We start from the raw sequence: 20605 nt of genomic DNA, 5'->3' as shown, positions 1-20605 counted from the left end.
ATTAACATGGTGTTAAGTGTGGCTGAGGATGGAAACCTTATAGTGGTTCTTTAGAACAGCAAATGAATCGACTACAGGCTGCCAGGCGTATGGCACAAGAAGAACAAGAAGAAAATCTATAAATTATTTAAAAATATCTTACCGATGTCATTTCAAAATGCATAATTTTGTTCAAGTAGTTTGGTATTTCTGTCAATAATGTGGAATAACCCCAATTTTGGCCAAACATAGTGATAATAAAGGCCCATACAGGTACGGAGGTAAATATTTTCTTCCAAGGCGTAGGCGGAACCTGAAAATTTATATATTATTTAGACAGATCGTTGCGGGTATACAGATCAAATCATACAAAAATAATTTAACCGCAAAGCTCGCATAGAATTTAGAAATTTAAAAAAAGACGTTTATATACACCAAAAATGCTTTTAGATTATTGTAGACACATTCCCATTTTGTATGAAATCAGTTTATATATATATATATATGTATATATATATATATATATATATATATATATATATATATATATATATATGCTTGCCCTGATACTTTAATTTTTTGGGTTGTTTTTACAATAAATTGAGTTTTTCCAGATAATGTTGGAAAATCTTGAAAAACAGCAGTATTAAAGTTATTATCTTAACCTTACCTTAGTGTTACAAGGAAGCTGCGCAATTTCAATGGTTATTACTATAACATTTCTGTTTATTGATGTCAAAAGTTTATTATAATCGCGCTTTTGTCAATTCTTGGCAATTTTAAGATGTCTTTAATTTCTTGTTGCTCGTTTTCAGGACGGAAAAGGTCAAGTTTACGTAACTAACGGATACGGAGTTTGATACAGTACAGTACAACGTATCTTTGCTCGTTTTATAGAGACATAAGCTTACTAAGGTATAAGAACTACTCATCGGAATGACCGTCTCTTAGTGTCTTTAGTATTGAGAAATCGTGATTATACTGCTATATAGGTTAGAAGCAGTAGTGAACGAATCGTTAAAAGATTGCTAAATGAGGCTAATCTGAATACTCAAAGATCTACTACAGTACCCGAATTTTCCAGGGAACATCGTGTACCCTGATTATATTTTCGCTAGGGAGCATCGCTATTGGAATGAAATCGACTGGAGAAATGTGATGTTTACCGATGGGTCCATATTTTGTCTTCGTTATATGGAAGGTCACGCAAGAGTCTGAAGAAGAGATGGTGAACAATATGCCGAGTGCATTTTTAGCCATAAGTTTTCGAGGTGATTTCATTATGGTGTGAACTGGTATATCTTCGAAGGCGCATACGAAATTGCATCTTGTCCCTAAGGGAGCTCTAATCGCTGATAGGTACATAAATATGACACTGCAAAATTATGTTGTCTCATATGCGTCATTTAATGGTGAAAACTTCACACTGATGCATGACAATGCACGTCTTCATGACGCCTGCATTGTCAGATAATACTTAAATAAAGTTCATATTACACATAGAGTATGGCCAGCGCATAGTGTCGAATATAGACGAATGGGAAACACTTCCACAGAATAAAGTTTTACACTTAATTAAAAGTACTCCCAGAAGAATAAATGCAGTTATACTGGCTCGTGGAACTTGGAATTTTTCGTACGCATTTTCTGTCTAAAACATACCTTAAAACAATCTATCAGAGCATGCCAATCTTTTAGATTTTGGCATAAATAAGCTATTTAACAAGAACCATATGCATACTGAGTCATGTTATGAACTATCTTCTGATTTTTCACTAGTTATTGTAACACTAAATAAAAAAATCCTCCACAGCCAAAAACCATGTATATTATATAACCGAAAAAAAATTGGAACATTTTTAAATATCTAGTGGAGAAGGGACTTCAAATAAAAATTCCCCTAAAGACCAACAAAGGGATAGAACATATTTTAGAACACTTAACTCAGTCATACAACAAGCTGTCTGGGACTCAACAGCAGCCAGCAACAATGAAATGAAGATAGAATACACTTCGATATCGATAAGAGAGAAAATAACCCAGAAAAGAAAACTAACAGTGGCAAGCAACTAGATCACTACACACATAAACGCAGCTAAGAAATGCTGTAAAGAAGCTTAAAGAAATAATAGCAATGGAAAAGAATCTACAATTCAGTAAATACATAAAACAACTAGATACAACTGAACAAATAAACTACCCCTATGAAAAGCTACTCGAAAATTAAAAAAACCCCAATACAATAAACCACCATTAAAAAAGAGCAAGGCGGATGATTAAAAACGTCAGAAGGAAAAGCAGAGACATTTGCAAACCACCTAAGAACTGTATTCATTCCCAATAAAATAACTGGCTCCAACCGAGAGGAAACAATAAACCGAGCAGTTGAAGAATCATACCAGCTAGAATTACTACAAAAAAGTGAAATAAACACCAAAATAAGATTCAATACCAATTCTAAAAAAGCCCCAGGGTACGACCTCATCACAAAACAAATATTACAAGTACTGCCGGAAAAACGACATACATATCTAATATAGTTATTCAATTCAATCATGAAAATCAGCTATTTTTCACCACAATGGAAAATAGCTGAAATAACACCCATTTTAAAACAAGGTAAACCACCTTAAAGGGTGGAATCATAGCGGCCCATCAGCCTACTACCAGTGCTCTCCAAAGTGTTCGAAAAACTTATACTAACAAGACCAATACCTCTCAGAAGACAGGGGAATAATTTCATATCACCAATTTAGATTCAGGCTAAAACATTCTACCATTCAAGAAGTACATCGAATAGTAAACAGAAACCATAAAGACCTCGAGCCATCCAGATATTGCTCCGCCCTGTTCATAGACATAGGACAAGCGTTTGAGAAGGTATTCGCCAGGGGTTGCTCTATAAGCTGAGGAATTGTTTACCCCTAAACTATGACACTACTAAAGTCATACCGTACCAATAGCCGTTTTAGAGTCAAATACGACAATAAAATAACAGAACTTCAACCCATAATAGCGGAAGTCCCACAGGGAAGTGTACTGAGTCCTGTCGAAAATTGCTTAAAAAAATGAAGCCGCATAGGAACATGTCCACCTGTATGTATTAACAGCAAACAAATACCAAAGAAAGATGACGCAAAGTACTTTGGGATTCATCTGGATAGAAAACTGACCTGGAAAACACAGTTTTCAAAAGAAAACAACTAGGTCATAAAGTGACAGACATACTGGCTAATAGAAAATCCCAGTGAACAACTTAAAATAAATTAGTCCTATACAAAGCGGCGTTGAAGCCAGTATGGACCTATGAGATAGAACTGTGGGGAACAGCGTCAAATTCTAATATAGAAATTATACAAAGGTTCCAATCTAAAATACTAAGGATGATTTTAAATAAACCATGGTATGTCACCAACTACGCCGTACATCGAGATGCAGAAATAACTTTTGAAAAGGAAGAAATTGCATATCGAATAAAAAAACAAAAGGACCGATTGTGGTAACACCAAAATCACCTAGCAAGGACTTTGATGCAGATACGTACAGTGCATAGTGCATAGGTTAAAAGGTAAAGAGCTTAGTGATCTAGTGTGAGCAAACAAAAGTGTGGTGCTAATCATGTTTTTCCCAGAACCAATAATAGTTTAATATACTAACATTAAGAGCGACATATTAATTAAATATGTCGCTTAAATATTACTTAATGCTCACATTGTAAAAAATGTAGATTGTAATAAATTGGGATGTCAGTCAAAAAAATATTACTAAAATGGTATGGCCAGACGCATAGTCCCGATTTAAGTTCTATCAAGCATGTTTGAAGCAGGCTTGGTAGAAGTATTCGAAGCTGGGTACCTGCTCCTGTTACCTTAGATCAGCTTAAAGTGTCTCTTGTAGACGAATGGGAAACAGTTCTACAGATTGAAGTTTTATACTTAATTAAAAGTACTCCCCGAAGAATGAATGCCGTTATAAGGCTCGTGGAACGTGGAGATAATACGAGATATTAATTAAATCGACACACAACTTGTATTCGTTGCCTTGTTATTTTTATTTCGTTTCTCTCTGTCAGAGCATGTCAATCGTTGATATAAGTTACAATAAAATAATATATAATAATAAATTACAATAAAGTGTGTTTCGACAATTTTATCAAAAATTCAAGGGGTGTCCTTTTTTCGTGTCAGTGAGTGTATATAGATGTATTCCTCTTCTTTAGGTGCCGTCTTCTTAGCGAAGGTTGGCGATGACCTCTGCAAAGTCTTCTCTATTTTGGGCTTTCCTTGTTAAACTTTGAAAGTCTAATCCTGTCCAATCTTTGATAATGCGCAGCCAGGTCATTTGTCGTCTACCCGGGCCGCGTCCAGCCTTTTCCCTTCTATAATAAACTGAAGGAATCCACAAGGAATCTACGTTCCTGTATTTGGCTGTATACCATATATTAAAAAATTAATTAAAATTCTTTGTAAAAGGTATATATTTAAAAACCCAAACGGGCTGTGTTAGACAAAACGTTTTCGGAATCCATCATTCCATCATCGGTGTCTAGGAGTACATGAATGTAGCCACTAAATATATGGGTAAAAACCCGTTAACAAATAATTAGTTACATTTGTTTGACATTATATCTTATAAATAATTAGGATGTTAAAGTTACCGTTGGATTAGGTAACATGGCGACATATGACTCCACGTTGCAGTTGCAAGTCCTGAGACGGTGTGTCTCAGGACTTGCAACTTCAACGCAGCAACTACTCAGTTGCTTCCATAAAGTCCTTGTAGACACACCATCTCAGGACTTGCAACTTCAACGTGGAGTCATATGTCGCCATGTTACCTAATCCAACGGTAACTTTAACATCCTAATTATTTATAAGATATAATGTCAAACAAATGTAACTAATTATTTGTTAACGGGTTTTTACCCATATATTTAGTGGCTACATTCATGTACTCCTAGACACCGATGATGGAATGATGGATTCCGAAAACGTTTTGTCTAACACAACCCGTTTGGGTTTTTAAATATATAGGTACCTTTTACAAAGGATTTTAATTAAACTGAAGGAAGTTATACCTGTTGTGTCTAAATATGTGTCCAAGTTAAGACGTTTTACGCTTCTTGATAATTTCTGTGAGTTCACGTTCTCTATTCATACGTCATAAAACTTCTTCATTTCTACCGCGGTCGGTCCATGGAATTTTCACCATACGACGAAATATCCACATCTCAAAGCTCTCTAAACGTCGTAACGAGATGACTGTTAACGTCCAAGCTTCCACGCCGTGTAATAGTACACTATATGTATACATAATACATATATACGTATGCATATATATAAACGAAAAGTATATTGTTTTTCAGCCAGATCGACAGGTATTCTCATTAAAACTCTGGCGTAATTTAGAATCTGTAATTTGGATGTATTAATATACATTACTAATTTTATTCAAAACCTATGAAGAATTAAGAAGTGAATAGGGCTAGCTACTCTTCGGCCCTCTATTTTCCATTTAATAGCAGGTTATAATATTTTGTAATTTCTCATTTTGTGGCCTAGGTACGAGGTCTTTCTTTTCTTAATCGTTATTATAAGTTCTAATTCTCTATTTATGGTGTTTAATATTGTTCGATTCGTAATTTGTTGTATTCTTGATATTCTGAGTATTTAATTTCAATCCGACAATTTTCATCGGTTTTGCTAATCACCATTACTTTAGTTTTTTGAAGATTTCTTGTCAGTTCCATTGCTTCACTTGCATTATTAACTCTGTCTAGTATATTTTGTAAGTCTTCTAATTTTTCTGCTATCAGAACGGTATCGTCTGCATACCTGATATCATATTATATTATGTATCATATTATCGCCAATAAATACTAACTTTTTTTGTGAAATTGTTTACTTACCACTTGTGTAGTAACACTAAGACTGTTTTCTATATACTCTTTTTCTGATTTGGAAATATTTGGATGTAAGGCAGGGGTATTAGCTGCAAGGAATGCCCACGCTAGCATCCAAAAGTAACCCAATCCTCCAAAGATGTAGAATGCATACGGCCACCCTACCCAAGAAGATGATATTGCTCCACTAGCAATTAGTGATACAATTGTACCGAATGATGGTCCTAGAATAAAACAATAATTTTATTACAATCGAAGGTTACGGCACAGAAAAAATAAATAACATATTCATACAATAAGTCAGGTGCATGGAGTCGCTTGCTCAGTAGATTGGAGTAAGTGGCCGAACTTGCGTTGGCGGTGGAGCCCCTTAACTCGCGCAAGGTACCCGATATAGATGAAATACTGACAGAGGCGGTTAAATGTCTGGAACGATTGGAACCTACGTGGCTTTTGGGTAACATGAACGCCCGGCTTAAGATACAGGTGTTTCCGAAGCCTTGAAAATTCTCGAGGCTCGTACACGTATCTGAAGGGGCTTGGGAGGATCGGCATAATTGTCTTCTTTCGAGCATAAGCAAGTTGTACGAGAGGATGTTGCGTAAGAGAATCGAAAAGAGATGATAGAGAGGTCTGGGGGATTGTCCCAAAGGCAGTATAAATTTTGCAAGGGTAAGAGTATGGTAGATGCGGTGATGAGAGTGTTTCGTGCGGTAAAGGGGAGGGAAGACGGTAACAAGTGGGCGGTACTACTCCTCTTTAACGTCCGATATGCTTTTAATACGTCACAGTGGTCCTCTGTGCTGGGTCCTCTAGGAGCGCGAAACTGTTCTGCATATTTGATGAATATAGTGTTGGATTATCTGTCCGAGTGGAAAATCAGGATGGAAAGAGGCGTGATTGTAGACGGGGTGCCCCAGACGTCCGTTCTTGGCCCGTTACTGTCGAACCTGGCATACGACGGGGTCATGAATCGCGAATTTGGAGAGGGGCTTACACTTTGCATTCGCATATAATCTCGCCTGCTGATGGCAGCGCGGGACAGGGAGGAACTCTTGTTCCGGGTATGGAATACAAGTGTACTTATTCCGAACTGGATAATTGATCATGGTTTGAGTCTCGCGGTAGAGAAGACTGAGGCGGTAGTCCTTAAAGGCCCTAGAGAGAGATATAATGATTTTTGATTGTGCGGGTGTACGGGTCACTCCTTAAAGGTACGTTAAGTACTTGGGGGTGGTCTTACATATGAATTGGACTTGGGGGAGTACGCCCGGAAGATGATTCGTAAAGCGACGGAAACAGCGGCTGGGGAGGGTAATGCCCAATAACGGGAGAACCAAATACGAAGGAAGGACGAGGGTTTTACACGGAGTTGTGTATTCAATCATTCTTTACGTGGCAATAGTATGAAGTGTGATTGAAGAAACACTGTTTCTTATAAATTTTAGGTATTTATTTAAAAAAAATAGCAATATCTGTAACTATTTGGTATGTCGTAGAATCGACATGTTCCATTAAAATTAGATGAAAAATGCCCCAGAACCAAAAAAAGTCGCAAAGGGAAACTGTCTTAAACTCGGCCTACTGAAGCGTTACTTAAAGTTTGGAGAGGATAATAATAAAAGTTCTGTTTTCTTTTTTAAAATCACTTCAGTATTAGAGAGAACAATAGGTATCGACTGGGTACTTTCTATTCTTCATGATCTCCTTATTTAAACGTAAAGATTATTTTTTATGTATTATCTTTATTAACATAGTAATACTTGCCTGCAAAAGCTACCATTGAAAGAAACGATCTCTCGTCTAATGGGGCCCATTTTCCCAAAATATTGTGCACCGAAGGGAAAAAGAACCCCTGCGATAATCCTTGTACCACACGACATATGATAACTCCAGGGGATCCCAGCCATTCAGCCATGAAAGGAATAATGAAGCAAGCTGTTGAATTAACGGCCATTGCAACAAAAGCCAACCATTTAGTACCATAAGTTTGACCAAGCTCCCCAGCAAATATTTGTAAACATATGTAGCCCCAAAAAAACGAAGAAAGAATTACACTTTTATTTTCCCAGTGGTACCACTAAAAACAAAACAAAATTAGGAAAAAATATATGCAAGTGTATTTCAATGCAATATATATATATATATATATATATATATATATATATAAATATATATATATATATATATATATATATATATATATATATATATATATATATATATATATATATATATATATAAATATATATATAACTGTTTTGGATGGGTTGGAGTCAATAATAGGGCTATTGGTTAACTATTTTTTTATTCTCGAGCTTTCAATTGTGTTTACAATTATTATCAAGAGCTAAAAAAGACAAAATACTTACAAGGTTGAACTAAAAAGAAAAAACAATTTTTGTTAACTTACCAAATAAAAATTAGTTTGGTAAGTAAAAATCACGGCTTACATGTTCAAAATATTTAATACAAAAATGCTTTTATCTAACAAATGTTTCTCTGAAAAATTTTATAATTTTGAAAACATTTTTTTTTTAATATAAGAATAATTGAATTTATAAATAAGTTCAAATAGCAACCAATTACAAATAGCCTCAATGTCATAAATGCCAACATAAAATTTTTATTTTTGACAATTATATTGCCAAAAGTAAAACTTCGTTTAAACATTCTTTTTTGTTTAGTAACAAAAAGAAGAAGATTTATTCACCCTTGACAGATGTCTGAAAGAATGTGACAGATATATGGAGAATTAAATATGACATTTTACAAGTTTTATATATAAATCATAAAGAAAGAATATAATTATAAATTTTGCTTAAATTTTGAATTTCAGATCTTTTGTTTAAACTCTTATCATTTTTGCTAATACAAACCATTTCTAAAAAAGTCCTTTTAAATTTATTACTTTCACTACATAAAATTTTAATGTTATCAAAATCCATAATATGGTCTTTATCGATTACATGTTCTGCCAAAGCACAAGATGGTTTTTTAATTCTGCAATCACTTTTGTGAGAAATAATGCGATTTGAAAGATTTCTTCCGGTCTCACCAACATATTCAGCCTCACACTGAGTACAACTAATGCTGTATACTAAATTCGTTTTTTCAAATTTGTCTATAGGATATTTAGTTTTAGAATATAAAGATGAAATAGTTTTGATGTTCTTTGTTGCTATTTTTATATTGTCAATAACCTTTAGTGTTTGTATTAATTTAGGTGTTAATGATGGTATAAAAGGTAGTGAATGATAATAGATGTTCTGATTGTTAGATACAATGTTTTGAGATTGAGCAAAAAATGGTGTTAAATTATTTATATTACCAATATTAGAAAAAAGCATCCTATGTAGCATATCTGGAGGATAAGAGTTTTCAATTAGAATATTTTTTAATAACTGAAGATCTTCCTGTAGATAATCTGGATGAGAAAGTTTTAAAACACGTTCTTTTAATCCTGTTATAAGGTTCATTTTCATCTTATTTGGATGGTGAGAGTTTAATAATATAATAATAATAATAACTCTCACCAACTTATGATTTATATATAAAACTTGTAAAATGTCATATTTAATTCTCCATATATCTGTCACATTCTTTCAGACATCTGTCAAGGGTGAATAAATCTTCTTCTTTTTGTTACTAAACAAAAAAGAATGTTTAAACGAAGTTTTACTTTTGGCAATATAATTGTCAAAAATAAAAATTTTATGTTGGCATTAATGACATTGAGGCTATTTGTAATTGGTTGCTATTTGAACTTATTTATAAATTCAATTATTCTTATATTAAAAAAAAAATGTTTTCAAAATTATAAAATTTTTCAGAGAAACATTTGTTAGATAAAAGCATTTTTGTATTAAATATTTTGAACATGTAAGCCGTGATTTTACTTACCAAACTAATTTTTATTTGGTAAGTTAACAAAAATTGTTTTTTCTTTTTAGTTCAACCTTGTAAGTATTTTGTCTTTTTTAGCTCTTGATAATAATTGTAAACACAATTGAAAGCTCGAGAATAAAAAAATAGTTAACCAATAGCCCTATTATTGACTCCAACCCATCCAAAACAGTTATATATTTGTTCCAAACGAGTCACAAGTACTTCTTTTTTCTTATAAATATATATATATATATATATATATATATATATATATATATATATATATATATATATATATATATATATGTATATATATATATATATATATATATATATATATATATTTTTCAAATTATTTTTCGACCGTACTGTTTTAATAATTGATTTATAGTATCAGCAATCGGTCAGGAATTAAAACTCTATTTGTTCAGTCTCAATATTTCGTGACGATTTTGTGACTTTTTATAATATATATATATATATATATATATATATATATATATATATATATATATATATATATATATATATATATATACATCTTTAAGGAATATGACCGTTTAATTTAATATAAAAAAAGTGCACTCGTAAGTGAATGGGATGTTTTCGGTCAATTTGGAGATAAAAAAGACAAGAGTTGTGCTACTTTATCTATTTAATAAAGACGTTTCGCCCACTGTTTACTGAGCATTATCAGCTCATCTAAAAGAGTGTTATTAGCGATACATCAATATGAGAAACAATTAAGTAAATGATCTTACCTTTAAAAGATCTGTAGCGTTAAAATGGTATTAATGTGAAGAAACATCAAAAAGGCAAACATCAAAAATTAATCTAATAAATACATCAGCAAAAAAAACACAGAAACATAGAAAGCCGGAAGATTCCCAATTTACGTATTTTTTTGATTATGATAGATTATAAAATCTATCAAAAAATGTACTTGTCAATTTTAAAATGTTATATTAACAACGGCACGGCAGGGTTCTTGACTGTTATGACCATATCATGCAAAATGAAGTATTTGAAAGCTCGAATGTTAGAAGTGACAATCAGCTGGTGAGATTCAAGGAAAAGTTTTGTAGATGCTAACATAAAGGTTCTGATATAATAAAAGAAACTGAAGAAGAAACCAATAATAAGTAGAATACGGAAGAATCAATTTTGTAGTATTAGTGCATAGTAAATTTGGCTTAAGTTGCTGATATCAGTTCTCCTATTAGGAGGTAGGCTTTCCGTAGGTCGACGAACAACATATGAATCTCTTTATTCCTTACTAAATCCTGCTTGTTCTTCTGCTTCATAATCTAAGTATTCTCTCTCGATTCGGTTCTTTAACACCTTTCCATATATTCGATTCATAGATCCGGTTACAGCTATTCCTCGGTAATTTTCACAATTATTTTTGTCACCCTTTTTATGTATAGTGCTGAGGTATGATATCTTCCATTCCGTAGGGATTTCGCTTGTGTTTATGCCTTCTTGAAAAAGTTGTCGAAGGCATTCGTACAATTTGTTCTATGCTGATGCACAGAAAGAAGAAGCATGATGAAAACGTACAGGAGTATGTACTAACGATAAGAGAAATCGGTAGTAGAGGTAACATAAAAAGTAGTCATAATGCAATATATAATTAAAGGAATTCAGAACGACTCTGCTAATAAAGTAATACTTCATGGTGCAAAAAACTTAAATGAGTTCAAACAGAAAATGAACTTGTACGATTTAATTAAAAAGCAGACGGCACACAAATCGTTTAAAACCGAGACGCGTAAACAGAAGTGTACAAACAATGAAGCAAGACGAGATGACAGAAGAGTGCCTGAGAGAATAAAAGGGAAGAAAATTGTTTCAATTGTGAAAGTCAGGAACACAAATCGAAAGATTACCCTGATAAAGCCAAGGGAATGAAATGTTTTAAATGCAACCAATTTGGACATATTTCTTCTTGATGCAATGATAAAGAAGAGAAAGCGTCAACTTCTAGCCCTATAAATATTATTAACGTAGTATATAAAAACGTGCATTGTTTGATACAGGAAGCGACATAAGTGCAGTAAAAGAAGATATTTTTGAAAAACATTTTGATTACGTCATTCTTATACGAAACTTATTAGATTTGAATGGTAGGAGGTACTAAAATTAAAACTTTAGGTTTATTTAACAGAATGGTAGAAATACAAGGCGAATATTTTAATACTTTATTTCATGTGATCCCTAAAGGAGTAATGAATGTTGAAGGTCATTGGAAACAATATACTGAGACAAGCAAAAGTTACAATAATCGAAGATGAAATATTCGTATATAAAAAGAAAGTAGATAATTTTGTAAGGAGAATTGCAATTAAAGAGACTACAGACAATGATGATCTACAACTAAACCATATAAAAGATCAAGATCCTAAGGAAAAAGTCAAACTCAATAAGAACTAATAAACGAAACTCTATTATTACTGTTAGTCCCAGGAAATTACCGAAGGATATAGAAAAAAAAACCAATAAATTCAATTGAAAGCGCTGCTAAACTAGACGAAAAAATACATACGGAACACTTAGACAAAGTAGATAACATAGAAAATGAGAATGTCGATAAATGTGACAGAGAGGTAAACAGAAAAAACAGCGAGAGCTTCAATAAAGAAAATGCAATAAACCTTGATATCTCATATCCAGATCAAACAACAGAAAATAAAGTGTCTCATAAAGAAGATGAGACAATAGAAATGGACAGTGAAGAAGAAGTTACAGATGAAGATGAAAATAAGACCAATAATGAAATATCTGATAAAGATGACAGTAAAATACTGGATGAAAGTTCAGCTATAGAAGAGGATACAGTTGAAGAAGAACTGAACTATAAAACTATAGAACAGAACTATAGAAGAAAATGTGAAGAATTGCAAAAAAATGACAATGTTGAAAATAGCAAACAACAATGAAAATTCTGATGAAGTAGAAGATAAAGAAGACCGAATAGAAAATGAAAATCTAGTAAGTGTGGAAGATAAACAATATAGAACAGAGGATGAAGAAGTAACAACAGCAGATGAAATAAATACCGCTGATAGAGAAACTACTGCTGATTAGGTATATACAGCAGATGACAGCTCTCAATTGGAGGAGAATACTGAAACAGAGGAAAAGATAGTCAGGATATATCAATAGAGCAAAATGGCGAGGATACAGAAGAAAATCTAAACCAAGACATCAAGGACAATGACTTAGAAGACACGAAAGAAGAACAGAGCCGAAATAGAGATGTAACTGAGCAACAAGAAAAGTCGTGAAAAAAGTCGAAGGACAATACCCAAGAGATTAAATGTCGCATCGGAAAGGCAAAAAGTGCATTGTTGACTATGAGTTTTTTGTTCAAGAGACATGACCTCACTCTAGAAACAAAAATAAGGCCCCTTAAATGTTATGTGTACTCAGTGCTCAGTACTCAGTTGATAGAGTAAGACACGACCTACTATTAGAACGTTTGCAAGAAGTCGGTTTAGATGGAAAAGACATCAAATTCTTAAGAAACTTGTACTGGAAACAAAACGCCAGAGTTAGGATCGAAGGTTCCACATCCGCAGAAGTAGAAATTAGGAGAAGAGTTAGACAAGGATGTGTTCTGTCGCCTCTGCTGTTTAATCTTTACTCCGAGTTTCTATTTAAAGAAGCATTGGAGGATTCCAAGGATGGAGTCAAGGTGAATGGCGTAAATATCAACAGTATCAGATACGCCGATGATACAGTGTTAATTGCGGATTCCGACGTAGGTCTACAACGACTCATCGACAAGACCAACTCAACCTGTGAGCAATTTGGTATGAAAATAAACATTAAAAAAACCAAAGTGATGTCAATCCGAAAAAACCAAAACGTACTTCAACTTTGCACAATAAATGGGCACATTTTAGAACAGGTCAATATATTTAAGTACCTGGGATGTTGGATCGATAGCAGCCTAAATCCTGATCTAGAAATAAGATCAAGAATAGAACAGGCCAGAAAATCTTTCGAAAAAATAAAAAAACTGCTTTGTGATTCTCGAATAAAACTCGAAATTCGACTACGTTTATCAAAATGCTACGTCTGGTCGACTCTTCTATATGCAGTTGAAACGTGGACCCTAAATACGTCAACCGTAAATAAATTGGAGGCCTTTGAAATGTGGATCTACCGGAGAATGCTCAAAATTTCATGGACATCGCATACCTCAAACGAAGAAGTGCTGCATAGAATAGGCTAGAATAGGCAAGGAAAGAGAACTTTTTAACACAGTAAAAGTTAGAAAAACATCATACCTAGGCCACATACTGAGAAATAATAAGTACCAATATGCCCAACTTATAGTGAAAGGAAAAATCGAGGGAAAGAGAGGCCTAGGAAGGAAAAGACTATCGTGGCTCAGAAACATCCGACAATGGACAGGGCTAAATTTTGAACAGCTAATAAGAACAGCTGAAGATAGAGAAGATTTTAAAATTGTAGTAGCCAACCTCTGAAGTAAAAAATTGAGTACAAGAAGTACTCAGTGCTTCTGTACGGAGTAGAAACGTGGACATTGAAGGCGGAAACTCTATCAAAACTTTAGACTTTTGGGTTATGGTCATACAAAAGGATACTGAAGATACCATGGACAGACAAAGTCACCAATGAAGAAGTACTGCGGAGGATGAATACAACTGCGGATTTGGTCAACATCGTGAAGAGCCGAAAGTTGCAGTACTTGGGACATATAATGAGAAATCAAGGCAGATACGAGCTACTTTAATGCATTTTGCAAAGTAAAATTGAAAGAAAAAGGGCTGCAAGACGAAGAAGAATATCCTGGCTTTCTAACCTCAAAGCATGGTATAGAAAGACCTCAACACAGCTATTTCGTATAGCAACCAACAAAGTCATTATAGCCAGAATGATCGCCAACGTTCGGAACGGACAGGCACCCTAAGAAGAAGAACAAGAAAAGGAAGCCAATGGATAAATAGGTAATGGAGAAACAGACAATTGGAAAAATATATGCAGATATGATATACGAAGAAAAAAGTTAAGAAGGTATAGAAAATGCGAGTTTTAGAAGGTATAGCAAAGGCAGTTCGGTGTAAGACTCAAGCTGATGAGGAAATATTTAGGACCGTACTTGGTAGTGGAAGTTAAGCCAAACTACAGACATGAGGTAAAAAAAACCAGGATGTCATGATGGACCTCACAGCACATCAACGTGTGCAGAGTATATGAAGCCATAGATAGAGAACCACGCAGAATCCGAGTCGTATTGTTTACAGGATAGCCGAATGTAGGATATCTTAATATTATGTATTATAATATTACATCTTATTATTTAAGGTTAGTCTACAATGTTATTTATCTGTTAAGCCCCTGAATGCAGATAGAACAACCCCTCGCCAAATTTTTAAGTACCATGACTAAATAACGCATTTTTGTTTTCAACGAATCCTACATATATAACAGTATACTAGAGTAGGATAAAACAATATCTAGTAGTAATAATTTCAGTATGAAAATATCAATAAAGATGAAAGTTACGGCGTACATAACCCATGATAACTAAAATAGTATTTGACGATCATTTACTAGATTAAATGAATAATTTCAGTTATCTAGTGTTAAACACGTTTTGAGAAATATACAGAAATATTTTAAATTTATAGATTTCTGTGTATATACGAAAACATTCACAGAACATTGAAAAACTATGGCCATATCTCCTTTGTTATAAGGATATGAAGCTGGGCAATTTTTTTAAAATCAGGAAGGTAGACGAAAACGTAACTAGAAAGAGTCGTAAACTAGCATTAGGTACTATTTCATTAATTAATTTTCTTGATGACTTTGACTTTCTCTATGACTTTTTACTGCTCATCATAATATAAACCTTTTTACTTACAGGTACATCAGGATTTTCTGTTGTGGTTCCATTAGTCATCGCAACGATGCCTACTGATAAATTGACTCTCATGGCATAACCAATGGCAAGCATTAAAAATAATAATCCTATTTGTACATGTCTATATCCAAATCCTGGAACTAAATTGGGTAAAGAAATTAAATATTGTTCTGAAGCTATTTTCTTGTAGTATCTTAATGGAATTACTACTTTTAATGGGAATAAGCCACAATTTAAGTTTAAGTTTAGTTTTGACGTTTCGATTTTCAATTCAGAAATTTTTCTCAAGATACAAAACATTGATAAAAGTTTGGTATTTTGAGAACGATTTCAGAAGTGGAAATCAAAACATCAAACTTAGATTTATTTTAAACTTAAATTGTGGCTTATTTTTATTAAAAGTAGTTATCACCAGGTAAAATAAATACATAGTATAAAATCTTTTAATAAAAATCGCGTTTAATTTTGAAAACAATCTTTAAAAAGTATATTTTAATATTTTAATATAGAAATTTTTATAATTTTAAGTGGGATTAAATCACAATTAATTATAATGAATTTTTTCATCTTCAAACATTTTCACAATTTTTATTTCAGTAATTTTCATTACAAATATTATTTGGGGTTTAAACCAATATAAAAAATATAACTTCGCATCGAGGTAGCAAGGTGAACAGACGTATTTAATACGAGTTCCTAAGCTATCGATTTTAAAAAAGTAAAACACATTAAGTATTTATTTAATTAGTTTTTATTGTCGAGACAAAAAATTGTTGAGAACGATAAAAGTAGACTACATACCTTGGACACATACTAAGAAATAATAAATATAGTCTTCTGCAGGTCATCATGCAGGGTAGAGTCGATGGCAAAAAGGGAATAGGTAGAAAGAGGAAGTCATGGCTGCGAAATATTCGAGACTGGACAAACATGACTGTAGACGAATTATTCCACGTTGCAAAAGTCAGAGAAGCTTTTGAAAATGTGGTCGCCAACCTCCGTTAATGGGGACGGCATAGGAAGAAGAAGAAGAAGTTTTTATTGAATAAAAACAGTGTGGTAATCAAGTTCATCTAAGATCAACGGTAGAATCTGCAAAAATCAGTGAGTAAACAAAGTTTGTTTACATGATATATGTAAGCATTTATTGGTAATCGAAAAACGCCTTTTTTCGAAGCCTTGATGAAGTTGAGATATCAAAATAAGTTCCTCGGGTGAACAGGATCGCACTCAGCCGCAACTTAAATTATTAATGTGGCGTTCAAATAATGGATAACAAAAATCCAGGGGAGCATGTCCCTAATCCTCCTCTGAACCTTCCCATATTTAGTAACCCAACCCAATACAATTCCCAGTCATACGCATTAATTACAACAAAAAATCAAAAATCCAAATTCCCTGATTTACAGCAAGCCATCTTATTTACTTCCATTGACGACGTAATTATTGAAGATTACCTAATAGCTTTGGGCACATACATACATATATACATATATATATATATATATATATATATATATATATATATATATATATATATATATATATATATATATATATCGAAAATAATCAAGTTTTATTTTAAAAATACCATGAGATGATAAATATTAAAGACCCTGTATAGGCTAAAAATTTATAAAAATAATGTTTTATTAAATTTGTAATAAGTGTTTTCGGAGAATAGTGGATTTAAAACAGTGAATAGTTTCTAAGAACATTTGCATAGAAAAACAATTCAGGATTATTTAGAAAGTAAGAAAATATTGTTTAAAATTTAACAAATAATTATACATGGTTTTGTAGCAGATAAAAATTCAAAATTAATGTTAGATATAATATAATGGGTTGTATATTATTTTCTTCGAAGGTAATGCTATGAATAGATGTTATCTTTTACAAAGAAGCATTTGCCTGTAGCAAAACAAAAGAAAGCTTAGTCGATATCATATCCTGTTAATTAGGGAAAACCAATTACAGTGAACACGCTTGATTTCTTGAAATTTAAAATTAGGAAAATCTGAAGTTTGGTAGTGGGATGAGTTTGTATGAATGAATGTTGATTGGCTAGAAAGTACTAGGGGAGGAGAATGGGACAGTCGACTGGAAAATTGAACCAGGAGATTTGAATCATTGTGTTTTGAAGATCGAGAACGAGAAGTCCACTTTAAGAACAGTGTGTGGAATCATTATTGTGTTTTTAATAGCCAGAATAAGAAGTCCAGTTTGAGAACAGTATGTGAAAAAGAAGTATAAGTTTTAGTGTGTGAGTTTAAGTTGGTAAACAGATTAGTTGTAGACAAATCGAGACTCAGGTCGAGAATCTCAAACTCCTTGTGTCCGAAGAGACTCATAAATCTGTAAGAAAAGGAAAAAATGTATATAAAGTTTGTACAAGATAACCATTAGAGGCAGGAGACGCAATTTGCGGAAATAGTCCCATTATTAATATTTGGAGAGAAACTGAACGAGTTCTGTTTTTTGTGTAACAGTTTTTGAAGTGAGGAAGCAGAGCCATACGTGTTTTGGAAAATAGGACAGTATTTCGGGAACACAATTTGGAGAATAAGTCAGTATCCGTTGGGAGACATCGCAGAAAGAAGACAAAAAAGGTCAGTCAATTTGTTTGTGAAATAAGCGTTGTATGTACACCATATATTTTATTTAAACTCATATCAGAAAGCAACTGATAAAAAAGAATTGAATTCATAAGTCAGAAAATTTGCATATAATAAAATTTGTTTGTTTTTAAAAAAGTTAATGAGAACAATTTTGCAGTAAATTAAATAAATTGGTTTTAAAAGGGAAATAACAGAATTAACTTTTCTTTTGCTCTGAGGAATAGATAATTCAGTGTATACAATTTTTATGTTGATAGTTATAATATGGTATTGAAATAAATGGTGATTGTTTTAAAAGGTTTTAAAGGTAAACACATAAATTGTGTTATAATTAATATTTATTCCCTTTGTCTGTCCTAAAGAAAGCCAGCATTCAGGAAATACTAGACATTACTACTTATTGTGTAGTAAAGAACCCTGAGAAATTAAATATTATTTGATCTAGTTTATATATATATATATATATATATATATATATATATATATATATATATATATATATATATATATATATATATATATATATATATATATATAAATGTTTTGGATGGGTTGAAGTCAATAAAAGGGGCTATTGGTTAACTATTTTTTATCTCGAGCTTTCAATTGTGTTTACAATTATTATCAAGAGCTGCTAAAAAATACAAAATATCTTACAAAGTTGAACTAGAAAGAAAAAATTTTTTGTTAACTTACCAAATAAAATTAGTTTGGTAAATAAAATTGCTGCTAATACATCTCAAAAATAAATAATACAAAAATGTCTTAATCTAATAAATGCTTCTCTCTGAAATTTTAGTATAATTTTGAAAACATTTTCTTAACACAAAAAAAATTGAATTTATAAATAAGTTAAAATAGCGACCAATTACAAATATAATTTTGTTTAAAAATTCCTTTTTTTAGTAACAAAAAAGAAGAAAATTTATTCACCATTGAAAAAATGTAACAGATATATGGAAAATTAAATCAAAATGTGATATTTTACAAGTTTTATACATACATTACAAAGAAATAATATAATTATAAATTTTGCTTTGATTTTGAATTTCTTTTTTTTTGTTTAAATTATTATCACTTTTGCTAACACAAACCATTTCCAAAAAAGTCCTTTTGAATTTATTACTTTCACTACATAAAATTTTAATGTTATCAAAATCCATAATATGGTCTTTATCGATTACATGCTCTGCCAAAACACACGATGGTTTTTTAATTCTGCAATCACTTTTATGAGAAATAATGCGATTTGAAAGATTTCTTCCGGTCTCACCAACATATTCAGCTTCACACTGAGTACAACTAATGCTACATACTACATTCGTTTTTTCAAATTTATCTATAGAATATTTAGTTTTGGAATATAAAGATGAAATAGTTTTGATGTTCTTTGTTGCTATTTTTATATTGTCAATAACCTTTAGTGTTTGTATTAATTTAGGTGTTAATGATGGTATAAAAGGTAATGAATTATAATAGATGTTCTGATTGTTAGATACAATGTTTTGAGATTTAGTAAAAAATGGTGTTAAGTTATTTATATTAACAATATTAGAAAAAAGCATCCTATGTAGCATATCTGGAGGATAAGAGTTTTCAATTAAAATATTTTTTAACAATTGAAGATCTTCTTGTAGATAATCTGGATGAGAAAGCTTTAAAACACGTTCTTTTAATCCTGTTATAAGGTTCATTTTCATCTTATTTGGATGATGAGAGTAATAGCTTATAAATCTATTACTACATATGAGTTTTCTGAACCATCTGGTTTTCAACATATTGTCTGTATTTCTTACAATTCTCATGTCAAGGAATGGTAGAGAATTATCTACCTCTTCCTCAACTGTAAATTGTATATGTTGATTATGACTGTTGAAAATGTTGACTGTTTCTTGAATTTTGTGTTTAGGAAGATCCAAAACTAAATCATCTACATATCTTTTAATAAAAGGAATAAAAAAAGTGCAATTGCTGATACAATCACTGATAACATCATCCATGACATAGCTACTTAGAATGGATGAAAGAAAATCTAGTCTTTCACCCATTCCTAGATATGTCTTTACCGTGGGGCTAAATGACAAAGGTGTCATCAACGTACCGTAACCAGCAGGTGGGTTTGAGATTTGATAAGGACAGGGCTGTTGTTTCGAAATGTTCCATGAATATATCAGCTATTACGGGAGAGAGGGGGATGCCATTGGGGCACCTTTGATTTGACGATAGAAATGATTTTGGAATGAAAAGTATGTATTAGACATGCAGTGTTTTATAAGAGATAATGTATCTTGGGGGATTTGATATTTAGAGACAAACATG

General features: G+C 32.2%; 1 protein-coding gene across 5 annotated transcripts in view; it reads right to left on the bottom strand.

Annotated features, from left to right (window-relative positions):
- The window catches only part of LOC140437248 (putative inorganic phosphate cotransporter), a 90960-nt gene that overhangs the window by 17553 nt on the left and 52802 nt on the right, over positions 1-20605 (bottom strand). For all 5 annotated transcript variants that reach the window (XM_072526658.1, XM_072526654.1, XM_072526657.1 and 2 more), the window contains exons 4-7: positions 15669-15808; positions 7649-7961; positions 5888-6105; positions 143-292 (exon numbers count right to left, since the gene is read on the bottom strand). In XM_072526658.1, coding sequence (XP_072382759.1) covers positions 143-292; positions 5888-6105; positions 7649-7961; positions 15669-15808 — 821 coding nt within the window. The remainder of the gene's footprint in view (positions 1-142; positions 293-5887; positions 6106-7648; positions 7962-15668; positions 15809-20605) is intronic.

Source organism: Diabrotica undecimpunctata, chromosome 3, assembly GCF_040954645.1.
Source record: "Diabrotica undecimpunctata isolate CICGRU chromosome 3, icDiaUnde3, whole genome shotgun sequence".
NCBI lineage: Eukaryota > Metazoa > Arthropoda > Insecta > Coleoptera > Chrysomelidae > Diabrotica > Diabrotica undecimpunctata.
This window is presented reverse-complemented; position numbering and strand designations above follow the sequence as displayed.